This window comes from Lonchura striata, chromosome 1 (genome assembly GCF_046129695.1).
Source record: "Lonchura striata isolate bLonStr1 chromosome 1, bLonStr1.mat, whole genome shotgun sequence".
NCBI classification, from domain to species: domain Eukaryota; kingdom Metazoa; phylum Chordata; class Aves; order Passeriformes; family Estrildidae; genus Lonchura; species Lonchura striata.
This window is the reverse complement of record NC_134603.1, coordinates 108,673,480-108,699,276: the sequence shown is the minus strand read 5'-3', so window position 1 is coordinate 108,699,276 and position 25,797 is coordinate 108,673,480. Positions and strand designations below refer to the sequence as shown.

At 36.8% G+C, this 25,797-nt stretch overlaps 1 protein-coding gene across 31 annotated transcripts in view; it reads right to left on the bottom strand.

The window, feature by feature from the left end:
• The window catches only part of ARPP21 (cAMP regulated phosphoprotein 21), a 140,967-nt gene that overhangs the window by 87,681 nt on the left and 27,489 nt on the right, over window positions 1-25,797 (bottom strand). For 19 of the 31 annotated variants that reach the window (XM_021553235.3, XM_021553224.3, XM_021553239.3 and 16 more), the window contains 9 exons: window positions 15,722-15,890; window positions 13,907-14,106; window positions 13,474-13,515; window positions 13,041-13,073; window positions 12,065-12,154; window positions 7,853-7,997; window positions 6,517-6,595; window positions 5,183-5,242; window positions 4,149-4,289 (listed from right to left, as the gene is read on the bottom strand). In XM_021553235.3, the coding sequence (XP_021408910.2) occupies window positions 4,149-4,289; window positions 5,183-5,242; window positions 6,517-6,595; window positions 7,853-7,997; window positions 12,065-12,154; window positions 13,041-13,073; window positions 13,474-13,515; window positions 13,907-14,068 (752 nt within the window). In that variant the 5' untranslated portion in view covers window positions 14,069-14,106; window positions 15,722-15,890. Of the gene's footprint in view, window positions 1-4,148; window positions 4,290-5,182; window positions 5,243-6,516; window positions 6,596-7,852; window positions 7,998-12,064; window positions 12,155-13,040; window positions 13,074-13,473; window positions 13,516-13,906; window positions 14,107-15,721; window positions 15,891-15,973; window positions 16,071-21,990; window positions 22,070-25,797 lie in introns of those variants that run through there. The other 12 variants (XM_021553240.3, XM_077786560.1, XM_077786562.1 and 9 more) reach the window with 5 other exon arrangements.

The following is a 25,797-nucleotide window of genomic DNA, read 5'->3' as shown; positions in this document are numbered from 1 at the left end:
TGATTGAACTGATACAGTTCACAACATGAACGGTTCTGCAAAAAAATCCTGAAGTACTTCCAGTTGTTTGATAGGAACTATGAGGAATATCCAGTGCAGAAGGTGGCACGTACACATTTTTTGGCTCCAAAAAAGGATGCCCGAATATATTGCATCAATTCCAAACTTCTCTTTATATCAAATTTCAGTTTCTTAAGTTCCCCATACATTTCTGTGTATGTTTAGACAGATGACAGGCAGACACAGATGACAGACAAATATACATTAGAATGGTGACACAAGAGCAGTTTCATACTGAGCAAGGCAGACTTCCCATTTTAAGTAGTATTTGAGTTTTTTGACTATAGAAACATTATAACAGCAAAATCCTCCTTTGCTTTCTGATAAATTTTTCTCATATATACTGCTGAGAAAAAGATTTCAAAAATCAGATTATTTAGTTAGGCAGGACTTTTAATTTTAAACATCATATGAAAAGAAAATTTGTTTTGAAAATCCACTATTCTCTAATGAAAGCTAGAATACAGTGACTTAACTTATTAAGGTCAATAAACATTTAGGTTTGAGGTTAGGTTGAGGTGATCACTGTCTTTTAAAATTTAATTTCTTTAAAAAAAACCTTTGACAACAGCAGGCCTTGTTCACATTCCAATAAAATTAAAGAAAAAAAAAAGCATCTTAGATTCTTAGAGTAAGCTCTTAGTTATAAATACTCTGGTCTGAAAAGTTGCCATTATTGTTTGAATGTATTTTTAAGAGAGATTTCACTGAGAGTTCATGAAAGCTGCAGGATTGCACTCCCAGAGATTCAGACCCTACTGAATTTTACCACCTTTTTTCCCCTCTATATAAAGCAGCATGGATGAACAAAAGAAGTCACAGCTCTCCCTCCAGCTACAACTTCTTCAATAAACACTTCCTCATATTCCAAATCTCCTTGAAGTAGGTACTTTACAAGCATAGGTATGTATGGATCCACATTGCCCTAAGACAGCCTTAGCAAGGAAATGCCCTGATCTGCTTCATTCATATGCTCATCCCCTGACTGACACACACTAGTCCTTTCCGAGGCACCCATAAGGAACTCTGATACCAGAGTTTTCCAACAGCCCTTTCATCTCAAAACCATTATCTCTTTTGACACTTGCACCTCCAAGCAGCTGCAGGCATCGAGCATGGGAGGCCTCTGCTGAACAGGAATAATGCACTTCACCTCACTGCCTGGGGCCAGGGAAGAGCTCACCACCTGCAACCAGGCAAGAACCCATCTCCTGCAAGCAGGAGCAGAGATGCGACATGAACCCTCACTCAGCCAAAGAAATAAACATAAGGTGTTTATCCAAGCCCACAGGATGACACTGAAGACTCATATGCTCCTCTCAAAGAAGCACATGTACACAGAAGTCAAAGCCAGTGCAGAATTTATGAACTCCTGAGTATGCAAGAATATTCTTCTCTCTCCACAGTAGTAGCTAAAGTAGTTTGGAACCAACATGTCATAAAGAGATAATTTATTGCCAAAATGCAAATCTTCAGAACATCTGTCTGTGGGGCCTCTCCATAAATTCACATAAAGCCATCAAGGCTTAGGCTTGCAGTACAACATAACCACGTTGAACAGAGTTTCAGACGCTCTTCAGATTCTCCGGTATTCTGGATACTGTCCAAGTAGTAATTAAAAGAGTCAACACATTCCCAGTATTTGGTGTTGATTTGAAACTGCACAGAACTGTCTCCTCTGAGAGCAGTGAAATGCAGAACATATGAAATCACATTGGACGCTTTCAGATGTGGAACTTACACAATATTTGCGGAGAGTAATAAAATCTCATCAGCCCTTATTCATGCTAGATAATAAAAAACTATTTTCTGTCAGAGCCAGGGACATTTAAAAAAAAAATGCCATCTCCTCCAGTTATGAAAAGAAACAGCCACTTCACAAAAGCTTTATTTTATGGTAATATCAAAATAATGTAAATAACACACTGGAAGAACCACAAGGCAATACGAGCTTCATAATCCAGTTGCCTACCACCAAATCAGTGAGGAAGGAAGAAATCAGCAGCTTGCAACTTATGTGGTGCTTACAAAACAGCTGTACTTACAGTCAACAGAGGGGAAAAACCCTGAATTTACTTCTGGAATATCTAGACAGGAATGGCGTCAGCACCAATCTTTAATGGCCTCACCTTCAGCCTGCAAGAACACAGCTGAAAAGGCCATTCAATCTGCTATATCACTACAGGAACCTGCCTGCTGAGCTTGCAAGAAGGGCAGTTCATACCTAGCAAATAACCTTGCTGGCTCATTCCCACCATGCATGAAGCCACAGTTTTACCAGAGCACCCAGATAAAGCTTTGACTTTTGAAGAAGGCTTCAGTGTCCTCTCCAGAAACACCATGTAAGCATTTCCAACAGTGCTTCCAGTGCTACCCATCTGTGAGGTGAAAGCCACGCAACAGATCAAGGCATTTACAGATATTAATGTGTTAGTATTATTCTATTATCAAGTCAACCAGGAGAAGGCAATGCTGCAAGGAAGGATCTGTAGCAGTTGGTGTGCTATACCAGTGACCTAGATGTGAAGGGAAAAGGAAGGACTATAAAAGAAAGATGATTGCTTTAAGAGCATTCAAATATGATTGATTGTGGTCTGTTTAAGAGGGGACTCATTTTCAGTTCAAAACTGAACACCAGATTGCTGCATACCAAGCTTTTTCTTATTCAAAACCAAAGACCATCCTTGTAGGGGGCAGGTATTATCAGACCCTGAGGCTAAGCCTTTGCAGCCTGAGTGTTTTATTGAGCTGCTGTAATTCTCTTGACTTCTGAAATATCAAACTGTTAGTGGATGCTTTCCTCAAGCCTTTAAAAACATTAATGCCCAAGTGCTGTTTCACAGTTGTCCAAGTATCTCAGGGATAGCCCAGGAAAAGGATCTAAAACAAATTGTCCATTATCTTAAATTTACTACAGTCACATGGAAGAATTTCAGGGCTCAGTGAAATAGCAAACACCAATGTGTGTTGATCTTCAAAATTAGGTAGTGACAGAATCAGAGAATAAGCTGAGTTGGAAGGGATTCATGAAGATCACTGAGTCCAACTCTCAGCCCTGCACAGCACCATCCCCAAGTCCTTCCACCCTTCTACAGGAGAAGTTAACAATATTAAAAAAAATGCTCCCTGCAAATAGATAAAAATAAATCACCTAGCTACTGGATATATAAATAAAACAAATGTTTAGATTTCTCCTACTAATTGAATACAGGAAGTAGACAATTTTCAAATGGGGCTTTCCTTTTCCAATACCAGATACCAAAACCTCATTACCCAGCTGTAATTACTTCCTCTTTATTATGTAGTTTATAGGTAGACAAGAACAGGAAGGCTATGTTAAATACACGTGGCACTTGGCAGAAAAAGTGATGGTGATTAGGCACGGACACATTACCACAGCTCATATCGAGTTTTGGTTAGCTTGATACAGTTTTAGCTTGTACAGCTTTAACCAGTTCATGGAGAAGCACAGAACTTATGCCAGAACAGATTTGACCTGCCACGTATTTTGCAATGCATTTGAACCATAAGAAGGAATCTGTATTTCACAGTAACACTGTAGTCAGACAGTGAGATTTGAAGGGAAAGTAAAGTGGAGCCAAGATGGAAGGAGAAGAAAATGGAACGAAGGGTGGCAGGTGGTGGAGGGAAACCAAATCCTAAATAATCACACTGGGCAGAAAAAGACTCTTGAAGCAGGCAGAGCCAGAACAAGGAAAGAGGCAATCTTCCAAATATGTTTGGGTTATTTGGGATGTAGCTGTATGGTATCAGGTGACTTGCAAAGGAATGAGCTCATTTCTGTAGCAAAGTGGTGGCACTAAGGAATCAGCATTCCAAGATACCATGCTTTCTTGCAAGAGACCAGTTTGGTTGATTTCTCCTCATGTATATTTATAGTCTTAGATAACCTCAGGATGAGAGCCCCATCCTCCCTTCCCAACCTAGAAAACAATAAGCAGCACTCACTGCTGCCAAAAAACAAACAAAATTTATATATATGTATAAATTACACCATGCAGTCATGGTACAAACCAGCTCCTGTCTTGAAAAAGGGAACAAGGAAAAACACAACAGTAGTTACTTACATTCTTGTATTGCTGGTCTTGTTGATAATTACAGATTTTCCAGTCTGATCCACATTGTGATCCATTCCAAAATAAGCTGCCACTCTGTGCACTAGCATCCTCTGATACGATGACATCTGAGGGAACTTTTTATAGTGATTACTAAAAACAAAGGAAATGAATAGCATTGATAATTAAAATTCCCTCTAAACTAAAAGTAAATTAAAACAGCAATACATTTGACAATTCAGCGGACAGAAATCTCACTGAAAACTTCTCCGTTATGCATTTACATGTAAATGTTTGCTACAGAAAAGCTGAAAGAAAAAAAAAAAGGAATTAATTTTAGAATTTCTAATAAGTACATTTCCATGTGCAACATTGGGACAAACAAAGCTCACACTTCATGGTACCTAGTCAGTATTCTGAGTGTTGGGAAGAACTCATCCCCCAATCCCTCACACACACTCACACTCTCTGCACAACCAATCCTAAAGATTTGCTGAGACACCGGCAACAAAGGTCAGAAGCAGGGCAATTCTGGAAAGATCTAGTTTGGCAAACACTCCTTTTTCCCTCTATTACTGACTGACAAAATGGTTATATCCCGTCAGCATAATTTTTCCCTCTGCTGCTATTCTGACTCTCTAATTCGAAAGCTGCAGGAATAGTGTATTATAAAGACCACATAGTAGCAAGAATCCCTCCACCTAAGCTCAGTTCTATTTTCCAATGCAGTAGAATAACATAACACAAAGGAAAAACCATGAGATAACATATCTGATTATCCTCTACACTAAAAGCTTTAATTATATTTTTGGATCTAAATGAGCAGGGCCAGTGCAATTACAAGACAATGAAAAGCAAAAGGTTTTCATTTACATCTATTTTATTTTAAGCAGTTCCACCACGTGGCAGGAAATAGAAGCCTGCTCTTGCAGTGTGCCAGTAACAGCCCTCAGGAGCACTGCGGTCCACATGAGTGTATCCCTCGCACAACCCACGCTGCAACACATGCACGTGACTTAATAAACCAAGAGTGGAACTCAACTTACTTGTTGTCACTAATGAAATCAATAATTTCCTGTTCCATTTTCAAGAGGATCATTCTGTCCCTGTCAAAAAGAAATGCAAGGATTTGTACCATCAACTACGAGTAGACATTTTAGAGGAAAACATTCATATAACAGTGTTCATAAGGCTATTTTGCAAGCGTTGTCAGTCATCTTGATTAAAAATCAAACATGCTTTTTTTTTTTACCCTAGATCATCTGCAAAAGACTAAAGTCTGCACCTTCACTGACATACAGATTTCACTCTTCTATGAGCTCAACTATGGCTTGAGAGCACTTTCAGCCACAACAGGCTGCAATCAATGCGTTGCATAGAAAGACTCTCACTGCTCTGGATAGCTTTGGTCTTTTTTCAACCTTTTTTATGGAAAATAAGATTTCCACCTAAGCTAGATCTTTCACAAGAAGAGCTGCTACCCACAGAAATTTTAAACACTTTTCCTGAGACATACCAGAATTCCACAAGGCATTGATTTGCTGCAAAAAAACTGGACATGTCTAATCTAGTTAGAGAGCACAATGAAGAACACCACCTTTGAGCTATGGCTCCCAGGAGACAATGCCACAGTATAACTCAGGCAAAATGCTCTGGTTTTCACTGGAAGGTTTCAGATGTTCTTTTTCCCTCCCCTCCCTTGTCAAAAGTTTCCCCAGCATATTTCCACACATTTCTAAGCTGGACAGAGTCCCATCATTCCTTAGTTCCTTTGAACTTTCTCATTTTGTACAGATAAAGCAATTGAAAGACCTACCATCATCTGTACAAGGGGTTATGCAAGCTGTTAGGTACCCACTTATTCCCAGTTCTCCTGGGAATAGTTGCAGAATTACATGGTACCTATTTAATGCATCCAGCTGAAATGAACATTGAAAATCACAATACATAAAAACGTTACAGATCTTTCCTTGGATGTTTAGAGGCTTGTATCTCCAAATGAAAACTATAGGATTACTGAGAGCAAAATTTGACACTGAGCACAGGATTTTAATTGTGTGCAGCATTGCTAGAAGAAAGCTACTTTACATTCATATACACATCTCCAACCACAATGGTTACAAGATATTATTACAATCACCACACAGAGCTGCATAAAAGACGGTAAAAACAAAGACCAGATGCTACTGAAAGTGAAATTAAGCAATGGGCGACTGGGTGTGGGAGTAAAAGTTGATGATTTTTTTATACCATTTTTCTCAGTTACATTTTCCCTCATAAGCATCTCCAGAACAAATAAAACACAGTGTACAGTTAGGAGAAGTCAAAGACTGCCAACTATAATTTCAGGAATGTCAGCTCTAATGCAGGAAATACCTACCTGGGGTTATTCTTTAATGTGTTAATGAGAAACTCATGCAAATCTATGCCTGTTGAGTCTGTATACTCTTGACTGCAATCTGCAAAATAAAAATAAAGAGTCTCCACTCATTTATTTCATTTCAACAGTTCCGATTAACTTCTGATTTATGATATAAATCAAAACCCATTCTCCAGCAACAATCTGAAAGAATATGCTCTGAAAGAAAATAGTCATTTGGAGTTCAGCCAAGAAAGATATACATTCTGAACACCAGGTGGACATTCATTATTCCTCTGTACAACTCTACTGAGAACATAGCATCAAAACTAAACACTGACAGAAACTGCTGGTCATTTAATACCACAGAAAACCTTCAATGCCATTCAAGACCCTGCCAAGTTCTTCCTTTAAACTGTTAAAAAACAATTTAAAATGAGGAAAGACAAGTTTTATTCATCAATATCTCTTTGTGTCACTTAATAAATGTTGTACACTCAGCAAATGAGGAATCATGCCAGTGGGAACTCTATTTGCATTAAAAGACTGAAATCAAATGACACCTGGGAGTAGGCAGGTAATAGGGATGCGTGACAGTAGCCAGAATTAATTTTTCAGCATTATCTCCTGACTCAAATGTACACACAGATCCTCAAATTGGCGTGAACTGTGAGAGCTCCATTGAAGCCAAATGACAATTAACACCAGCTGCAGATCCACACCCAGGTAGGCAATGATTATTTTTGAGAGATTACAATGCAACTTTATACCATGGATTATTAAAAAGGTTTTAAAAAGCAATGCCAAATTTAGATAAAACATCTTTCCTGAAGAAGTCTTGGTAGGTGATAATGGAAGACTGCAATGCAGGTTAAATGGCATGGATTAATTTCCTTACAGCATTTAAGAGAAATTCTCCATGAGAGAGAAACAATAGTGAAGCAGAAACAATACTGCCTACACTGCACAAATTACATGCCAATATATCATCATTAATCTAGATAAAAGAGTATTAATGTCTTATGCACTATATACACTTATTATTCAAATCATACATATATTTATATATTTATGTATTTATACCAACATGGTTAAGCATTCCAAAGATCAATTTTACATTAAAGAAAACAAATAAAATCTAATAAAAGACCTCAATTTGGGAGGTTTATTCACTTTAAAGCCTGATGTTTGTATGAAAAACATTCTTATGCATATACATTTTAGTTTCTGAATTTTCTCAGTGTATGAAAATACTTTTACTGTGTATATATACATAGATAAGGAAATAAATCCTTGCAAAAATGTACAATCCTTTCTGCAATGGTAATTATAATAATTCAAATATTTTTAAGTTCACCTTTTGATAACATTCTGATCTTGCTTTTTTCACTGTTTCTATCTTTATTTTTATCCTTCTCTTTTTCTTTCTCGGAGTCATCTTTAATAGATTTATCTTCTTCTTGCAAGCTAGGAAAACTGGAAAGCTGTAGTTGGATGGATTCCTGTTGGGGAAAAAAGATAGATAAATTATGGGCCAGATTCAGTATGTTTCCATGGCTTCCAACCTGCAGATATTAGCATTAAACCATGTGTAGCTAGAAAAATTGAAGCCAGATACATTTCTTTCCTATTTGAAACATGGCATTTTTTAGCCAGGTGAATGATGATATCTTAGAGGGCAAATTCTACTGGTAATTAGGTATTTGTTCTCTAATATTTTGAATATTATAAAATTTAGGCAATGTCTAGTAAGGGGACTGTATTATTCTACACTTCAGTAGTTCTCCCTTAAGACTTTTCAGAATAATGAAATACATTTCATATTGCCTTTCTTAATTATATCATGTAATACTACATATGTTCAGTGATGCCCAATGGATAGATATATGAAAAATAAAACTTTTTTCTTTTCACTAAAAAGTCTGCAGGTTGATATGAATTGTTTTGCACACATAAGTGCAGTATCAGATAGATGGAGTTTTTTGGCTCTAATAGTAGAGGAATGCCAGCAAATTCTATACTCCATTGTATACAAGAGGGCTTACCAACTTAACAGGCAATACATATTTAGAGACATATGCAGATGTGTCTTTTGCAAAAGGCAGGAAATGTGCCCTGTGGTTTTTTCAAGGACATTTTACTAACTGAACTTCTCTAAGGTATCACAAATTTTACCCTCAAAAATACAGTATTTTGGAGGCTATGAGTCCTTTTGAAACATGCTTCAACTTTAAAAAGTTTATTTTAAAGCAGTTTGAGAATTCAAGCTGGTTTGCATTTTCTAATTTCTTTAAAGAACTTGTTTTCCCTGCTCACAACATTACATTATACTGGCTTTGTTTTAACAAAACCTAAATTGTTTTCTTTTTAAGTTACCATGAAATAATTTATGTATTTCAAGAAGTCCTAATCTGGTTGGACAAAACTGAAGGAATCATACTTCTGTATTTTATTCTTCTAAAGGAAAAAAAAAAAAACCACTCCAGAGAACTATATGCTTAAGTAGTGTAAAAAAGCAAATTTAGAGAAAGCTGTCATAAAACTCCCTGGTAAAGTAGTTTTCTTTAATAGAACAGAATCAGGCATGCTTGGTAATTTTTTGACATCATGTTAATGAAAACCTAATTCACCAATACTTGAGAATTTCAAAGTTTCTTGAATGCTAGTGAATTCCCTTCCTTCACTATTTTTCTAAGAATACTACCGTACCAAAAGATCAATAGAAAACTTTAAAGTAAGGGGTATGCTTTTAAGCAACCATTATGAATTCAAAAGATGATTCCAGTAATTATGGCAAATTTTAGGTTTCTTTAAAGAACTATGGATCAGCCATCACAAGACATGTAAGACAAGATCCTAACAAAACAAGGCATCAGCATAAACATGCCACATTAAGACAGAAATTGGTAACTTCTCAGCTTAATCATTATTGACTTTTTGTGAAATTTGAATGTGGCACAAAAGACTTGAGATGAAAAGCATTCTAAAAGAGCAACAAAGACCTAGACCCAAAATTTAACCTGACCTAGTGCTCTTCATCTCTACTTCTGTTAGTTACGGCTGACAGTCTTACAAAAAATCTGAGCCTACAGAGGCAAAGAGTGGGAATTCCTGGTCATTTGAGATAAGGATACATTGAGAAATGTTTCTGGAATTGCTCAGTTGTGCTCAGAGAACTAATGCTGGGCCTGCTTTCTTTCACTTCAAATGGCTGTTTGATTTCTCATTCAAACAAACTTTGGATCAACTATTGCCAAATGACACCAAAGCATAACTTGATTCCCTGCCCTGCCCAGAGCAGAGTGACTGCAGTGCTAGCTTTTCAACAGGAGAAAAATGTAACTGGCCACGTTGTTCCCAGGATATTAATCCTAAACTTCATAGTGGTTCTTAAAAATGCACTCATGAAAATGACAGACTTTACAGAAAAGCACATATATAAACATAAAGTAAATACTGTTTTACACGTAACGTAATACTGATGTAATTGCACTAGAAAAAAACACACAAAAGGGCTGTAGAGTCGTGAAAGCAAGCTACTGTGTATTTTCTTAAATTTTTATTGATTTTTATCAATAATAAAATACAATGTTAATAAATACATTGATACAAGTATAGTGAACAACAAAATAGATTTTCAAATTGCAATAATACACTTCTTGGTTTATAGTATAACATTAAAGGCAACATTTCTTTTAAGTAAGGACATAGTGAACCATTGGATAAGCACTCAAGATCAAGTAATACAGGTAAACAAGATTTTTCCTTATACAGGAAAATGAAGGCAAGTATTAAAATATAAGTACAAACATCAAGTCTGCAGTACAATCCATACTCAGTAGTTCTGGCAAGGTACCGTACATTCTCTGATAATTAATTCCTTGTGGTTTATAAACCATTAAGATAAAATAAAAATTAACAAAAAATAATTCCAAACCAAAAATAAACTACTTCTCCTCTAAACTGAAAACGAAACAATTTGGTTGGCACAAAACTTCCTGTATCCTTCAGCCAGCCCAAGGGGGAGCCTGCAGGTCCAGCTTTCCACGGCAAAGTTGAACCACATTCATTAGTAAAAGGTCAGAAAGAGCAAAAGGGCAATTCCTATCAAATTAATTACACCAAGACAATTGCTTCCTTAGAAAACATGATGGGGTCAAGGGTGACATTTCATCTCTCAAATATTTTACAATGGTCAAATAAATCTTTGCTGAGGCTGGTCAGTCAGGTAAGACCAAAGGCTGTGTGAAACAGGAGCCCCTCCTCTGCCCGGTGTAAGGATAGGGATTTTGCCTCAACACCTGCCAGTCTCTCTGTAGTTCAGTACAGGTCGTGTGCAGTACATTGTACACTACCAGCAACACTTAATACAATCTCTTTATACTGTTCTCCTTCTCATTCTCCATTAAACAATAGAAAATACAAAGAAAATTGGAACAAAAGCCACGCATTTTGAGTAATGCAAGTCAAGCGAAAAGCGTCTACCTACAACAGAACAACTGATAAAATAACCTGCCCATCTACTGCATAAGCATCATTGTAAAGCAGTAGAACATGCTAATGTCCTGCTGCTAAACAACTTGGTTTTTGGTCTTTCAATAAAATTAAAAAAATAGAAAAACCTCTCCTTACTTTTGAGCTAAGAGGAGAGACAGATTTGTTTCATTTCAAGTCAATAGAGGAAACAGTGAGAAAGTACACTTAAATGTCATTTTTTTATTTTTGTGCTAAGCTCACAAGAAGCCACTTACTCAAGCTCTCTCGACGGCTGATTTCAGTTGTACATAAACATCATAAATTATAGGCAGTGTTCATCATATTTTGGGTTTTAGTTAGCTGGTTTTTTTTCAGTCTTGCTCTCACTAGGCAAGCAAAGAGGAGTAATTGAGGCTTAACTTTTGATTTTTGGAGTACTTTTTGAAGTTAGTCTGCAAAGAGTGCCACCAGTGTTATTGTCTGAGCTGAGGAGTGCAGAGGACAGCTACCAGCTGCTGGGAATACAACACCACCAGTACAGATAAACTCAAATACACGCTTTTTGATATAGTTTAATTTACACCAAGAGGTTAAAAAATGAATGCCACTAAGTATGAGGCATCCTTGGCTCTACCAAGGTATTTTAGAAAGCGAAGGATCTTTGAATTTTATGTGAAGGGGGACACTGATATGAACTGAATTCTTAGAGTAACCACAAATCAGAGCATATTCATAACCGTATTTGGTGCAGCCTCGAAAGAGATAGCCTTAGAGAAAATAACATATTAATTTTTTTTTGAGTGTTACTATTTTTTTAAATTTTAAAATCTGAATTCTTTTGAATTCTTTTCCATTTGCTGAAATTTTCAGGGGGTCTGGAAAAAAAAGCAAACAATACCCTGTGATAAAGTACAAAACTAGTATTTCAAATTAAAGTTCACGCTAAACCACTAAGAACCATAAAAACACGTTCATTGCCAGATGTAATTTTTCCCCCAAGAAAGACATTGTTAAATGCCCAATTAAGTAACACAATCATGCAACTGAAGACGGAGGTCAACCATGCAGCTAACAGCAATGATTGCAAGTGTACCTGGTTGTCATGAAGATTTTCTGCTCCCGGGCGAGGGGTTGACTCTTCACACACAGCAAGACTCCGCACGAGTTTGCCCTTAGCTCCTGACTGAATAAGAGAGAGACAACAAAACAGAACACACTACTACCGACCCCAAGTCACATAACTGTCCACATCAGCTGCTCCCAAATATACCAGATAGCTATTACCCACCCAGTCCAAAAAGTGCTTTTGCCTGGATACAACATGGATAAAAAATGATTCTAAGCATCAAGACATCTGCCACACAGGGAAGGTGGTTGGTTTCCTTTTGATTTTATAATTTCAGCTACTGTTCACTCACTTCCACCAAAAACTAACACCAAAGAACAGAAAGTCCAATTCTGAAAGCAATTTAACATAGACTCAAGGGTTCCTTTTGTCATTTGGTTTGGGGTTTTCTTTGTTTGTTCTGGGAGTCCCGCCCCTTCTTCTAGTAGTATATATCCAAGAAAAATGGACAATAAAAAGTGTATGTATTACAGATCTGCACTTGAAAAATTAAAAGAAGTTTTTTAGGGTTTGTTTCTAGAAGCTCCTTTCCACACTTGCCTCCACATATTCCCCCCTTAGGGAGCTAGTCAATCTCAGTTTCTTTATGTCAAGTTTATGCCATTAAAATAAAATTCCAACCGAAACATTAATTACTAAAGCAAAAGGAGTGAACATTTTCCTTTTCCAGTGGTGCATAGAAGCACACATGCTGTCTAACACAATGACACAGCAAGCCCAGCAGCATAAAATTATGATGGATAAAGGGAAGCCTGACTGGAGGCAGTTTTTTGCCTTTGTGTAAAAGGACTATAGGGTAGGGGGCAAGAAAAAACCTGCAACACTAACAAAAAACTCTACCAGACACATGACAAAAGAAAGCAATTTTGATTTTAGACAGGTATTTAACTAAAATTCTTTATCCTACTGTAGCATGAAACTCCAAACAGAGATGGACCCTTACCTTGGATCTCTTTTTCTGATTTGACCCTCGTTTCTGCATATAGCAAAAAAAGAGAAGCAGTTATCACTTCAGTGGACAGTGGGCATGATGAAAGCATTACCAATAAACGGACTAAATCACTTCTATCTGATGTTTTAAATCAGTTGCTGACTGCAAAAGCCACTTCCCCAAACCCCATTTGGAAAGCAGGGAAAACAAAGAATCATCTCTGCTCATTTTCATTCATTTTACAAACAGGTATAAACAAGAAAAAACACTGCACAGTGTTCTGTAATTTTGCATATAATAAAAATGTAAGAAAAGGTATACTTAAGTAAATGCTCCCCCTCTCCAAATTCCTCTTAAATTGTGGTTTCCCCCTTTATTTTTTTTATTCGATTGAGCAAAAAGGATTAAAAACCCCTCATCCGATAAAGTCTTCTTATCAAATTACCTTCTTAGGCTTTGCATAACAACTTTTTGTTGGCAGTAACACCTACAAACCAAACCACATATTAAGTAATTATTCATTAGTATTACCTGTAAATTCATGAGATCAAGGTAGTTTTCTAAATCCCCAAAGAGGGAAAACAGTCAAATGTCTCACTAAGCTTTAAAACAGATGTCTAGAAATTAACTTCTCAGACAAATAACATGGACAGCAGTCTAAAGAGCTTGAAAGGTATAACAAATAACAGCATTTATTTTACAGTGATATAAAAGAACCCAAAATAAATAAATAAATAATTTTAAAAGGAAAAAATAGAAACAGTCTCAAAATTATAAGAAAAATAGGGGAAGTGTAGGCAAAGAAAAAATTCATAGAAATGGAAAAGCAATGGTAGCACATTGATATTTAACATGCCCATTCACTATTCCTGTCTTACCTGCAGGTCTGTCTTGGAATCACTGAGCTTTTCCTCCTCTACTTCTGAGCTTTCAGATTTATTAAGAACACAGTTGTCCGGGTTGGCTTCAGAGATGACAGTCTCCTGCTCTTTTGCAGCTTCCTCTGCTGTCTCCTGGTTCAATTTACCTTGCTCAGACATTCTTCCAGACAGAAATTAAAATAACAAGATTTGGTGACCTGAAAGGTCGAGATACCACGACACAAATACACACAAAAAAAAACATTGAGGAGAAATTTATTTTTTTCTTTTAATTACTAATTTCAGTTCCTTTGATAAACAAACCAAAATGTGCAGCTAAGAACTGGAAAACTATGCATGTCCCAGCAGAAGAGATGTACTCAATCAATAATATTGGGTAACAGCAGAATTTTTTCAGGTTAAGCAAGCAGATCTGAACAATCTTTTTTGAGAGCAGATTTAAGGTAATGTGCTGTGACTCCCCAGCCCAGCCCCAGGACTGCCAAGGTTCAGGCAGGGACAGTGGAGGATTCTCTACCACAAAGCTCAATGGCACCAGGCAAAAAGGACCCATTCGAGGTCTCTGGCATCTCAATGTTCCCCTCCTCTAATTTTTGCCTTGTTTTCTTTTAATAAAAATAATAGCCAAGCAAACAGAAATAAAAACCAAGCATGAGCAACAACACCGTTTTCAGTATTCAGCCATGGGTTTTATGCATAGCAGAAGCCATGGTGCTCACTACCACTATAAATACATATTTCTCCTTTTTTTTCAAGAGGTAATAATTCAAGATAAGTATGAACTCGAAATTTGGCAATAAAACTCTCAGGGTCAACATTTTCAGGGATCAAACCAACAGCTTCATTATTAAAACCTTAAGCCTCTTCCTAAAACCTATGTCACACTTCAGTACTAGGAAAATTGTACAGAAAACCCCTGGCAGGTACTTCTAATGAAGAAATCTCAACTGAACTGCATTTACTTTCAGCTTACAATGGGGTTGTTGTACAGAAGCTTTAAAGGCTTTTCAGAGTTAAAGACTATTATTATTTTTTCTCTTTCTCTGCCCCCAGTTCCCTCCTGAAGACTCCCCCACTGATCAATTGTCAAAGAAGACTCATGAATAATTTAACTTTTCTTTCCCATCCACTTCACTTAAGAAGCATCTTCAAGAAAAACAACTGTATTTGAAATGTGAAGTATTTCAGGAAGGGTCTTTTGCAACACATTACCACTTCTCAACAGTGAAACGGCAGCTATGAAGCAAAATCATACTGTGCCATCTTTCTTTTTTACAGTTTAAAATTAAACATTCAACAGAACCAGTATAACTTACCTCTTGTTTTTTAAGCCATGTTTTAAGTGAAAAAATCTAAAGCATACTGAGTTATAAGCACTTACTTCTCCTACTTTTTGCTTTTGTTTTCACATTATAAGCAAATACAATTTCCTATATAATCTTCCAGTTTGAGAAGGACTGTGAACTTCACAAGAAATCAAACTATAAGGTTCATAAAAAAACTGAATGGAATATGAAACTAACCTGAAGCTTGACTTGCCTTACTGTGAGCTAATTTGTGATTCTACTTTCTCCCACCGGTCTCCCCAAGAAGGCCGATGATTTTGGCTATTCTGCAGTTACAACTGAAACTTGAACTGCTTTGATGAAAATTCAAAACATGAGTGGCAAGATCTTTTACTGGTCTGGTAAATAGCCCTTAATTTGATAAGGATTTTCATCATGAAATGCACATGCAGCTCATCTACATGCTTTACACAGTGCTCACAAAAACAATTACACTGGGATCAGCTGCCCCAAAGAAGCCGTTTACCTGAAAAACTGCTATAATTCCAACTGCCTTTCTAGCGTCTTCTGTTGGTCTTTGCTGGTTAAGTCCACACAAATGATCAACGACAACGTGAGTCCCATGTCCCCATTAACAGTTCAGAGTGCCAATCTCCATGCTGGTCCTTCGGAGAGCTTGACGCACCATAGTCAACCTGGAAAAGACGAAAAATAAATAACACCGGCAGTGATCACGGCACAAGGGAGGGGTGCAGTGGATAGGACCAAGATTTCTAACACTAATGACCAGTTTCCAGCAAGTCACTTTCACAGCTTGATCCAGCTCCACCTGTCTCAAAACTGCCTGCTTCTTCTCTAATGAAGGCTAGAGCCGGCTGTTCAAGTCATAACAGCTCCTACGCAAGAAGCTAAAATTAACAATTGCATTATGCACTGAAGATTACTCATTTCAATTCTAACCTTTTTTAGCGAATTCCAGCACTTTTCATTAAAAAAAAAAAGCATATATACATATTTATATATAAGCTCATCTGTTTGCTTCAACAGAAATCAATGAGGGTATGAGGAGAAAAGATTTGCCTGCTTTTTAACTATGGCTTCTGCTCCAATTAAAACTTCAACAGTCAAACACTATTGAAAAAATGGCTAGGTGGGTGCTTTTAGAAAGTGACTTGCTTTACAAGGGTAGTGAATTGAGATGTTCATTTAATAAGCTGAATAAAACTTGAAATTATCCAGAATGGGAGGAAGAAGAGGAGGAGAAGGAAGAAATCCTATTCCCTGAACAATCCACCCAAAAAAATTCTTCTGAAGCATTTTGTGAGGAGGAAAAATGAGATTTCCAGGTTATGGTTTGAGAAATAAACCTAAAGAAAGAGCTGCCTCAGCAATGCAACTTTTACTGTTCATCAGGACTGCCAGTTGAATAGCTGATTTAACAGAAAAACAAGCATTTTATGATGAGTCGGACTGTTTTACAGGCCATGGCCATGTGCTGAACTGTCTTGATAAAACATACAGCTCTTCTCAAGATTTGCATGTGAGTCATGGTTGAAGCAGTCAGTGCAGACACACAAAACCAGCAAACAGAAAGCACATATCATTCTACTGGGAAGGGGGGAGGAAGCAAAGCATGAATAACGGGAGATGATTTTCTGGGTTTTTTTTTTTTTTATCAGACTCCTGGTTTCTGCAGCACGTTTTACATTGTGCACGGCTGCAATTGCCACACAGCACGTGTCAGCACGCTGGAACTTGCCATGTGAAAAGAACTGAATTTGCTGTAACAGAAGTGGAGTTTAGCCTTTCACAATATTTCAGTCCTGCTCTCTCTGGGAGCTCTGGCACACACAGAGGAGACCAGCAGGCAGTTCTGTAAACTATCACTGCCATCCTGCAAATTTATAAACACAACTATTTCTTTTCCTCAAACCATTCAATAATTTGTAGAGAGCAATAGAAAATAAGTCTTCCCACTAGGTTTTCGGTATTTTTCACAGGATATTTTTGGAAATTCTAGCTCATCAGAAACATAAGCTCAGAATGGGAGTGGAAGAACACCATGGAAAACTATGCCCAAGAACTCAAGCACATGCAAAAGTATCTCATGGAGCCAATACTCAACTAGCAAAGAGTGAATAAACCACTGACTCAAAATCCTTTCCTCATACCCATCTTCCAATGACTTCCCCCACACTTTCAAAACAGAGATGGGGGACGTGGAAAACAGCTATCCAGGAAATAGACTGCTGTAATCAAAACCCTCCAAAACCAACAGAGACACAGATATCTGTACCAAAATCAGAATACACATAACATTTATTTCAGAACTCTCCAGTGTGACCATTTGTTGGGAATTAACTATTCATAAGACAAACAAACAGAGCAAAACAAAAACCAGACAACAAACGAACCAACCAAAGGGTATCATATGCAGCAAGTGAAGAGATCCGCCAAGATTTGGTCTTGTGCACAGATGCTCAATATCATCTTATCATGCTTTACCTAAGGCAAATTTCATTATAAAATGAGTTTCCCATATTGATACACTTAAGATTTCTGAAGACAACATCATTTTTCATTGGCAATGTACAAAAAGACCACCGAATCTTAAAACAAACCAAAAAAGCTATCCATCAATTTCCCCAAGAAAACACAAGCAAGTGGAAAATAATCTTATAATGTACAGCTATCATCCTCAAACCCAGAACAACAATGCCTGTTAGGATGATTTTTTAAAGAAATCCTTCATAATTATCTTCTGGGAGAAAAAAAAGAAGACAAGAAGAAGTGAGACAGCAATCAAATCGAGCTCTTCACCTTCCCTTAATATAGATTTCCTCCTCCTTTATTAAGCAATTTACAAGTGATGACTAATCATTTACATACTACAATACGTAAAATACACTTCTGGTTGTTTGGGTGGGTCTTCAGAGGGACTCAGGTTTCCATAAAATATTTCAAGGAGAGTATAAATAGCAAAAAAAGAATCAGTCAGAAAATAGCTGTTAAAAGTGAGACATTTTTATGGAAGTGTGTCTCTGTTTCTCATACGATTCCAGGATATCTTGTTATTCAGTGATGAATGTACTTTTTACAATTGTCAGTGCTGCAATGACAGCACTGCTATGGAAAAACACAGTGGATTATTCTCTTTCTTTTGCATCAACAGAAATGTCAGGGATGATTTGACTGTCAAAACCTTCACTGTCGAAGTGACGCAAAAGGCTGAACAAATGCACTTCTCTTTTTGATCCTCAGGTAGAAACCACAAAGCTTGTTGCTAGGCAAAAACCACCTTCTTGATATGCAAGGAAGCAAAATTTCATCAGGTGTTGGGATCTTAGCAGTCTACAGCAGCTTGCGGCAAAATTTCAGCCCCTAATTCCTTAAAGCAACTTGAGTACTGGACACAGCAATATGACAGAAAATACAGGACCCACCAAGTCACTTGTAGATCCACTTTAATGGAAATATAATTTGTTTGTATAGAATTTATAAGCATGAGCTGCTCAGTATACACTGTGGGATGGGAATGCTGAGGGTTTTTTTCTTAAATTCTCTTCCTTTTAACAGGATTTTCATTTTAGAAGCTGAAGGTACTACTAAGCTTGAACAACTACAGTCAGAGCTTGAAGAGAAAAGGATGGAAGAAAGCGTGGATGGTCACATACATTCATACAACACATACCACGCAAATTCCAAGAAAAGTCTGTGGGAAGGAATACAATTAATTTAATGCAAGAGTTTAAAAACTATACCCAGAAGAACTGTCAAAAAAACAGAACAGAAAACCAAGCAAAGATGTTAGAAAGCCCAATGCAACAAGCACCTGAGAGCTTACCATTAACTGAAACTCAAGAGAGACATCTGACAAAACCCTCAGAGGCCAAAACAGGTGAGCAAGCTCCTTCTGTATTATGTATTAGGTGTTTTGATGGCCTCATAGGTACACATGGTGAAGCAAGCATTTTAAGACTCCCAGTATCACACATGTCCTTTCTCAGAGAGGAGATGAACAGGCTTTAAGGCCAAAGAGCATACTCTTAACCAAGAGCAGGCAGCAGCAGGCAGGACAGGACTCTGACAGAGTGAAATCCAAGGGTTTTTCTTCAAACAAATCTGCCAAGCATGGAGGTAAAAGCCATTCCAAAGCCCAAATAGATCCTGCTGCTGAAAACTTGCTCACATTGGCCAGATCTATAAGCCAGGATCCTTCTCATCCCGTCATGATTCTCCATTCTCAAGAGTGGTTTGCAGGTATGACTCCAGGAGTTGGAAGCAGAGTTGTCAGTAGGGCTTTCCACTGCACAATATAAACCTCAACCATATGTATCAAGAGAGGTCTGATTTATTACTACTAACTCACTCATCAAGACTCCTGGAAACCATTGAAAATGGCCTCCAGTATTACCTTAAGATTATCAGCAGGCACAACCCTCAATTTTGCCAGATTCTCATGTCTTAAACCATAAACTTCCTGTTATTTGACATTTACTTAAATATTCTTGTCTCTGCCATCTAGAAAATCAAAGAAATGATCAGGTTTCATAATGAAGACAAAAGTTTCAACTCTTTGGTGTCTTCAAAGAAAACATTCATTATATAAACTTGATTGTTAAAAAAAAAGAAAATAAAACAACAACAACAAAAAACCAACAAAAACCCCAATAACTAAACCAAAAAAACGCCCAAACAACACCAGAACCAAACACAAAAAAGGACAGTAAACTAAATCCTGCAGTTTTAGGTCAAACACACTACTACTTCAGTTTTCCATCTCCCAGTCTTCAGTCCTAGTCTTTATTAGACTGTGTGCTCCTTTTCACTGTTTTCCCACATTTCCCAGAAATACACAAATGGATTTGGAAGCCAGTGTATTAGCACAGCAGGATAATAATCCATACCAGTTCTCTTATCAAAATGCTTTAGTATGAAAAAAACCCATGAAACTTAAAGCTGCAAAATGCACAGAATTCTACAAGTTCAGTTGTTGCTAAGACTAAACCTTAAAAAAACAGTGCAAAAAGTATTTGCAATTGAAGTGTTTGATGTCATATTTTATTTCCCATCTCCTCCTCCTCACATTGTCCCCTCTTCATCATCACTAAAAAACCAAATAGTGCGATTGCCTACATTTTCTGCTCCTATATGCCACAGACCTTTGCAAATAAAAGGTTATTTAGACTCATTCATTTACCGATGGCACTTTACCAGAGAATGTAAGCAGATACTATTTTTTCCCATGAGTCAAAAAAACATGAGCATCTGCATACATGCAACAGTGCACAGGCCCCTGACCCAGCTTAAACGGGCTAGAAAACAACCATCAGTGGCAGTGACAGCCAAATTTGACAAAAACAGGGCAGATTGAAACACACTGAACTAGATTTCAAATCCTATACAAAAAGCAGTTGTCTCATAAAAGAGGCAACTAGATAATATGAAGCAGCCTCCCAGCTGAAACATCTGTCTTGGAATGGCACTGGCTCTCATCCCAATGTGCACGTGAAACCCAGTATTTACAAACAGCAGCAAAGATTCTTGAGAACAGTTTAACAACCAAAGAAAAATCCCAGAAGCAAATCAACATTTTGTGATTTACACCTGATTCCTTTTTTCAAAGAGATTCTCTTGTTTCTAACAGATTGCCACCAATATTTTTCCACTTTAATCCCCTGTCAGATGACCTCATGTCAATGTCATCATCTTCAGACAAATAATAATGATGTTCCCTCCAGCTTGTTATATTTCTGCAAAGCTAGAAGCTTTACCCAGAAAAATAAATATAGATGGCCTATAGGGAGATTCTGCTTTGTTTTAATACTTAAGATAAGGCTTGGAAAAAAATATGCTCTTTTATCTGTCACAATGATCATTTGAAGTCTTCCAGGATCAGCATGAAAAGACATGAGGCTGAGTGATCTGGCTAATAAATGTCAATCACACAACTTTAGTAGGAACTGTGTAACACCCAAACTTTTAACAAGCTAATCAGATGTACAAATCAGCACTCCTGGAATGCGTTGTTTGCTTTAGAACAGCCTTCAACACCACCTCATGCATTTCAAACACATATGCCAAATTTTCTCTCATTCCCCTACAAAACCTGACAAAATTCCCTAAACTCAAAGTCATTAAATTAACTGGTCTCACTGTTAGGTGGTGGAAAACAGTGCAAGACTCTTGAGTCCAAAGAGACAGACAGCAAGGCTCTTAGCCATCCTCAAAGTATGTACATCTCCTTGAAATACACAAAAGTAATTTTCCTTAAATCCCGTAATGGAAACAATAGCCAGCATAGGCAAAATACACAATTCAAATGGAAAGAGGGACCAAAACTCATCTTCCCAGATAATCAGGCCTATTTCTCAGCTATTGAAGATAATTATATCACAAAGTCCTCTTTAGAGACCAACAGCTTTATTTTATGACTAGAGGATGTCCAGGGAGAATGCTTTAGTAATTTTGCTCAAAGCATATTCAAGAATCTCACAGCTTTGCCAGGACATCATCTCCATTACCCCATCATACACATCAAATACTTTATACATTTTTCTTACTGTGCCAGTAATTGCCCTCCAGTTTAATTAGCTTTCTTCATTTCACAATAGTTTTGTCTTCCTGTGGGAATTCACTGTACATCACCTCATCATTTGTTGTTAGGTTTAAAGAAGCCCATTCCTTTTAGTTGCCAGCTAAACAGGTCTGCATTATTTCAATTGCTATCCACTTCTAATCTGGTTTTTTTTTTTTTTAATCAACAGTCTGCTTCATCATTTCCTCACTACTCACCAAGACTACACTCTGGACACAGACGTTCCTTCAGCCATCAAGTGGTGAGTACACTAGAGGAGCTCCATTTCCACAAAATCTAAAACCAGTTTAAAGACAATGAATAATATGAAGACATGACAGAAGGAACACTATCATTTCAATATGAAACCCTGATCAACAGCACAGAATAGTGAACCTGGGCTCCCCACAGAGTGGTCTCAGCAGTGCTGAGGACAAATAAGAGCTACTGCAGAGAGCCAAAGTGTGGGAATCACTGTGGACTGAATTGCTGAGGTGACAGATACCCACCATAAGCTCAGTGAGATAATTAAAGCTGCTGGTGTGATGCCATGATACCCTTCTATGCATAATGAAATCTGGTAGAGGATACAGTTTACACTAATTTTAATTTTTATAGAATATATGTGTAGAGTTGACTTTAATGCAGAAGTTCTTGAAACATTTCTTGTTTCTCTAAGTCAAGCCGTCCCTACTCTTCTTTCAGTGCCTTCTCTTTGCCATTTCAATCAGGTAGCTACACATTATATCCATTTTGCTTTACACACAGAACTACAAGAACAACTTAGCTTATTTCTTTACTCAGTTCCTCCTAAAGCTTAAGGATTTCACTAAAAAATGCAAGCACTGTTCATCTGCAATTCAAGCATATATGCCTTTGAAGAATTCAGTCTAAGAAGACTGCAGGTAATAAACGAGGAGCCAACTAAGCCATTCTTCATCATTCACTAATAACCAAACACAAAGCAGTTGAGTCCAAGGGGGGGAAAAAAGCCCACAACATCCCTAAACAAAGGAAACAAAACAATTTTGTACACTACTAGCACAGTATTTTAAAATACATAACACTCAGTAAATAGATGGCCCGTAACTTATGAGCAATTGCTTTACACTTCTTCCAACATCACCAGGGAATGGAGGCATAAACTGATGAAAAATACTGACCAAGTATCACCGAGTTTCACATTTGCTTGTCCTGATCTCTTTCTTTCCTAATTTATATAATAGCCCCTATATTTCATCCTGCCATTTCTTGACAAATTAGGTGCATTTTCACTAGCAGTAGCTTAATTGGCAAATCCTGAAAGAAAATAATTGCTAAGAGCAAAGCAGCATTACACTGATGAAACAGACCTGAGCTTAACAACTAGAATTGCCTTAGCAGACAAACACTGACTGCAAAACAGCAAAAAGCTTTCATATAAGAATTGACCGGAAAAAATTACTTTATTTTCCTCCAAAAGTCTCTTTTGATTACCAGAATTAAACATACCAGCTAATTGTGCTTTCCTAAGGCTATTTTCTGAAACAAAACCAGCTTACAGCTGAAGTAAAATTCTTCATGCCAGAAAAAAACCCAACAAAACCAAAAGCAATAAAGATTAAAAAACAAAATCAAAAAACACCACCATACACTACAAGACATCCCCTCATGTACTCTGCTGCTCAGAAAGTGCAACTATACTTTCCAAATTCAAAGTCAACTCATATCAAGCTTGTTTTAATGTTGAGTATGTTTTCTAAGCTCATATTTCAGCCAAGTCTCCTCTATCAAAACCCACAAAGGCTAGATAGATCCTTTGAGAGTTCCCAGTGCCAAATGGTCTTATACTTTTTAATATATAATTTTATTAGTTTTTCTTTATCAGCAATGGAACAGTCCTAAAATTTCTTTGATTGTGTTTATCAGAAAATATACTGGAATACAAATGCTTTGTTGATGACTTCATTTGTGCATTTTGTAGACTTAGAGCAACACTAACTGAAAATAGTTTACATATACAAAGTCTTATCAAGTACACTCCTGCTATAAACTGCTCTTCTGTCTAAAATCTTGCGAGATGTATGGAGAAGATTTTCACAGTTTTCAATCAAGTCTGGAGATGGCCTGTTTTTAACTCTATCTAAAGAATGGCTATTTTTTTCACGTCAGATCCACATGCCTTTTTTCTCATTATTGGAATATTTCTCATTATTGGGTCTTCTTGTTCTGAAGAACAAGAAAACTAAGGCAGAGGCATTATCTTTCTGCCCTAATACTACAGAGAAACTATAAACAGATATAATACATATAAATAGCTATATGAAAATATTTTTAAGGTATTTAATCTATATATATTTATGTTTGAACATAGGTTATTTGTACTTTATGAAAACACATTAATCCCATTTTGTTGGTTGCAATTTTGTCTGGTCTCAGGCAATGTAGTTAAGTAACAAATACATTGCAAAAAGAAGCCTTAAGTATGCTATGGATTGTATTCATAACTCTATGTTTCCATGGTTTCAAAAGGAAATGAAGAAAAACAGCAATTATAAGTATAAATTAGAAGTCAAAAGGTCTAATGATTAAATGCATGTTACAAAAGCCAATGAAATCATCAGACATTTTTGCATAATGCTCCAAGCACTGGAGTGCCAAATAACCTCAATTTATTCTCACTTGTCAAAATAAAAAACAAATTGAGCTTTATAACTTCTGACATGTGAAAAAGAGATTAAAAGTCATCCTAAAATATGTATTGTTATACACCACATTCTCTTCTTAGTAGCATCAGGACAATGTGCTACACATTGTAATCATCTGCTGAAGAAACAAAGGAAGACATTCAACTATGAAATACCAGTATTTTCAATGTCACCTCCATGGCCAGCAAGAGGAAGAAATCCTCTTCAGAAGCAGTTACAATAGTCAAGAGAAAAAAGGCAGAAGCTCAGGTTCACAGAACAGGCAATGCCAGTTCAGATCTGCAGCTCTGGCTTCTGAAAAGATCTTGCCAGAAACCCTGCAGTTTCAACATTATGTTTGCCTTTTCTAGTGGGTAATTCCAGGCTCCCTGTGATATCGTGAACAAAAGAAAAGGCAGAAGTGTTTCAATGCCCAATTGTGTTTTTCAGGAAAAGAAATTATGATATATTTATGAGAGAGATAAGTAGTTTTATAAAAAGCGTAATTTGCCACCCCACAAACACCCAGCCAGAAAGCTTCACGACACATGAACTAATAAAAGAGCAATGAATACCCAGAAGAAATCAAATATTCAAGCCAATGTCTCCAATGAATATGTTCTATTGAATTTAAACTAGAAAATATATATATATTTAATCCAAAAGGACATTTAAAAAACAATCAGAAAAACAGTGAGCTTTTCCAGTACTTTAAATCTTGTTATATAGATTGAAGTCTCCAGAAGTTCAAATATTATTTTAAAAAAACTTCTATAATATCAAAAATTGTGTTTACCTGCAGTGAAACAATCTGTCTTACTTGGCACTAGAAACCACTAACTACATCAATGATCTAAAAATACTGAGATTTAAATTACAGGAGAGAGGTGTGGGACCAAAGCTCTACAGCCTGCAATACATTTGATTTTCACTGAAGAATAGCCATATCATCACATATTTTCCATTGCTGTGCTCAGTAACAGGGAAAACAAAAAACTTGATTATCAAGCACAACACCAAAATCACAGAGGAGAATATATTGCATTGATTTTTGAAGAAGAAAAATGTAGGTGGTATGAATTTACTATGATATATATTAGAGACAGCTCTATGCTAAAAATTCATTGAAGATGTATTTCCAGGCTTAAGTTCCAGGTTGGCCCTTAAATGAGACTCTTAAATGGGACATTAATTTAAAGGTTTTCTGAAAAAAAAAGATTCATAATTATTCAATAAGCTATCTCTAAGATTTCAGAATTTAATGAGTACTTTGAAACTTCAGTTGCCCTAAATTGTTTAGCTAAAATTTCATAATGTTTGCTTATGTATATTTTGGTGGAATTCATCATAATCCAGTTA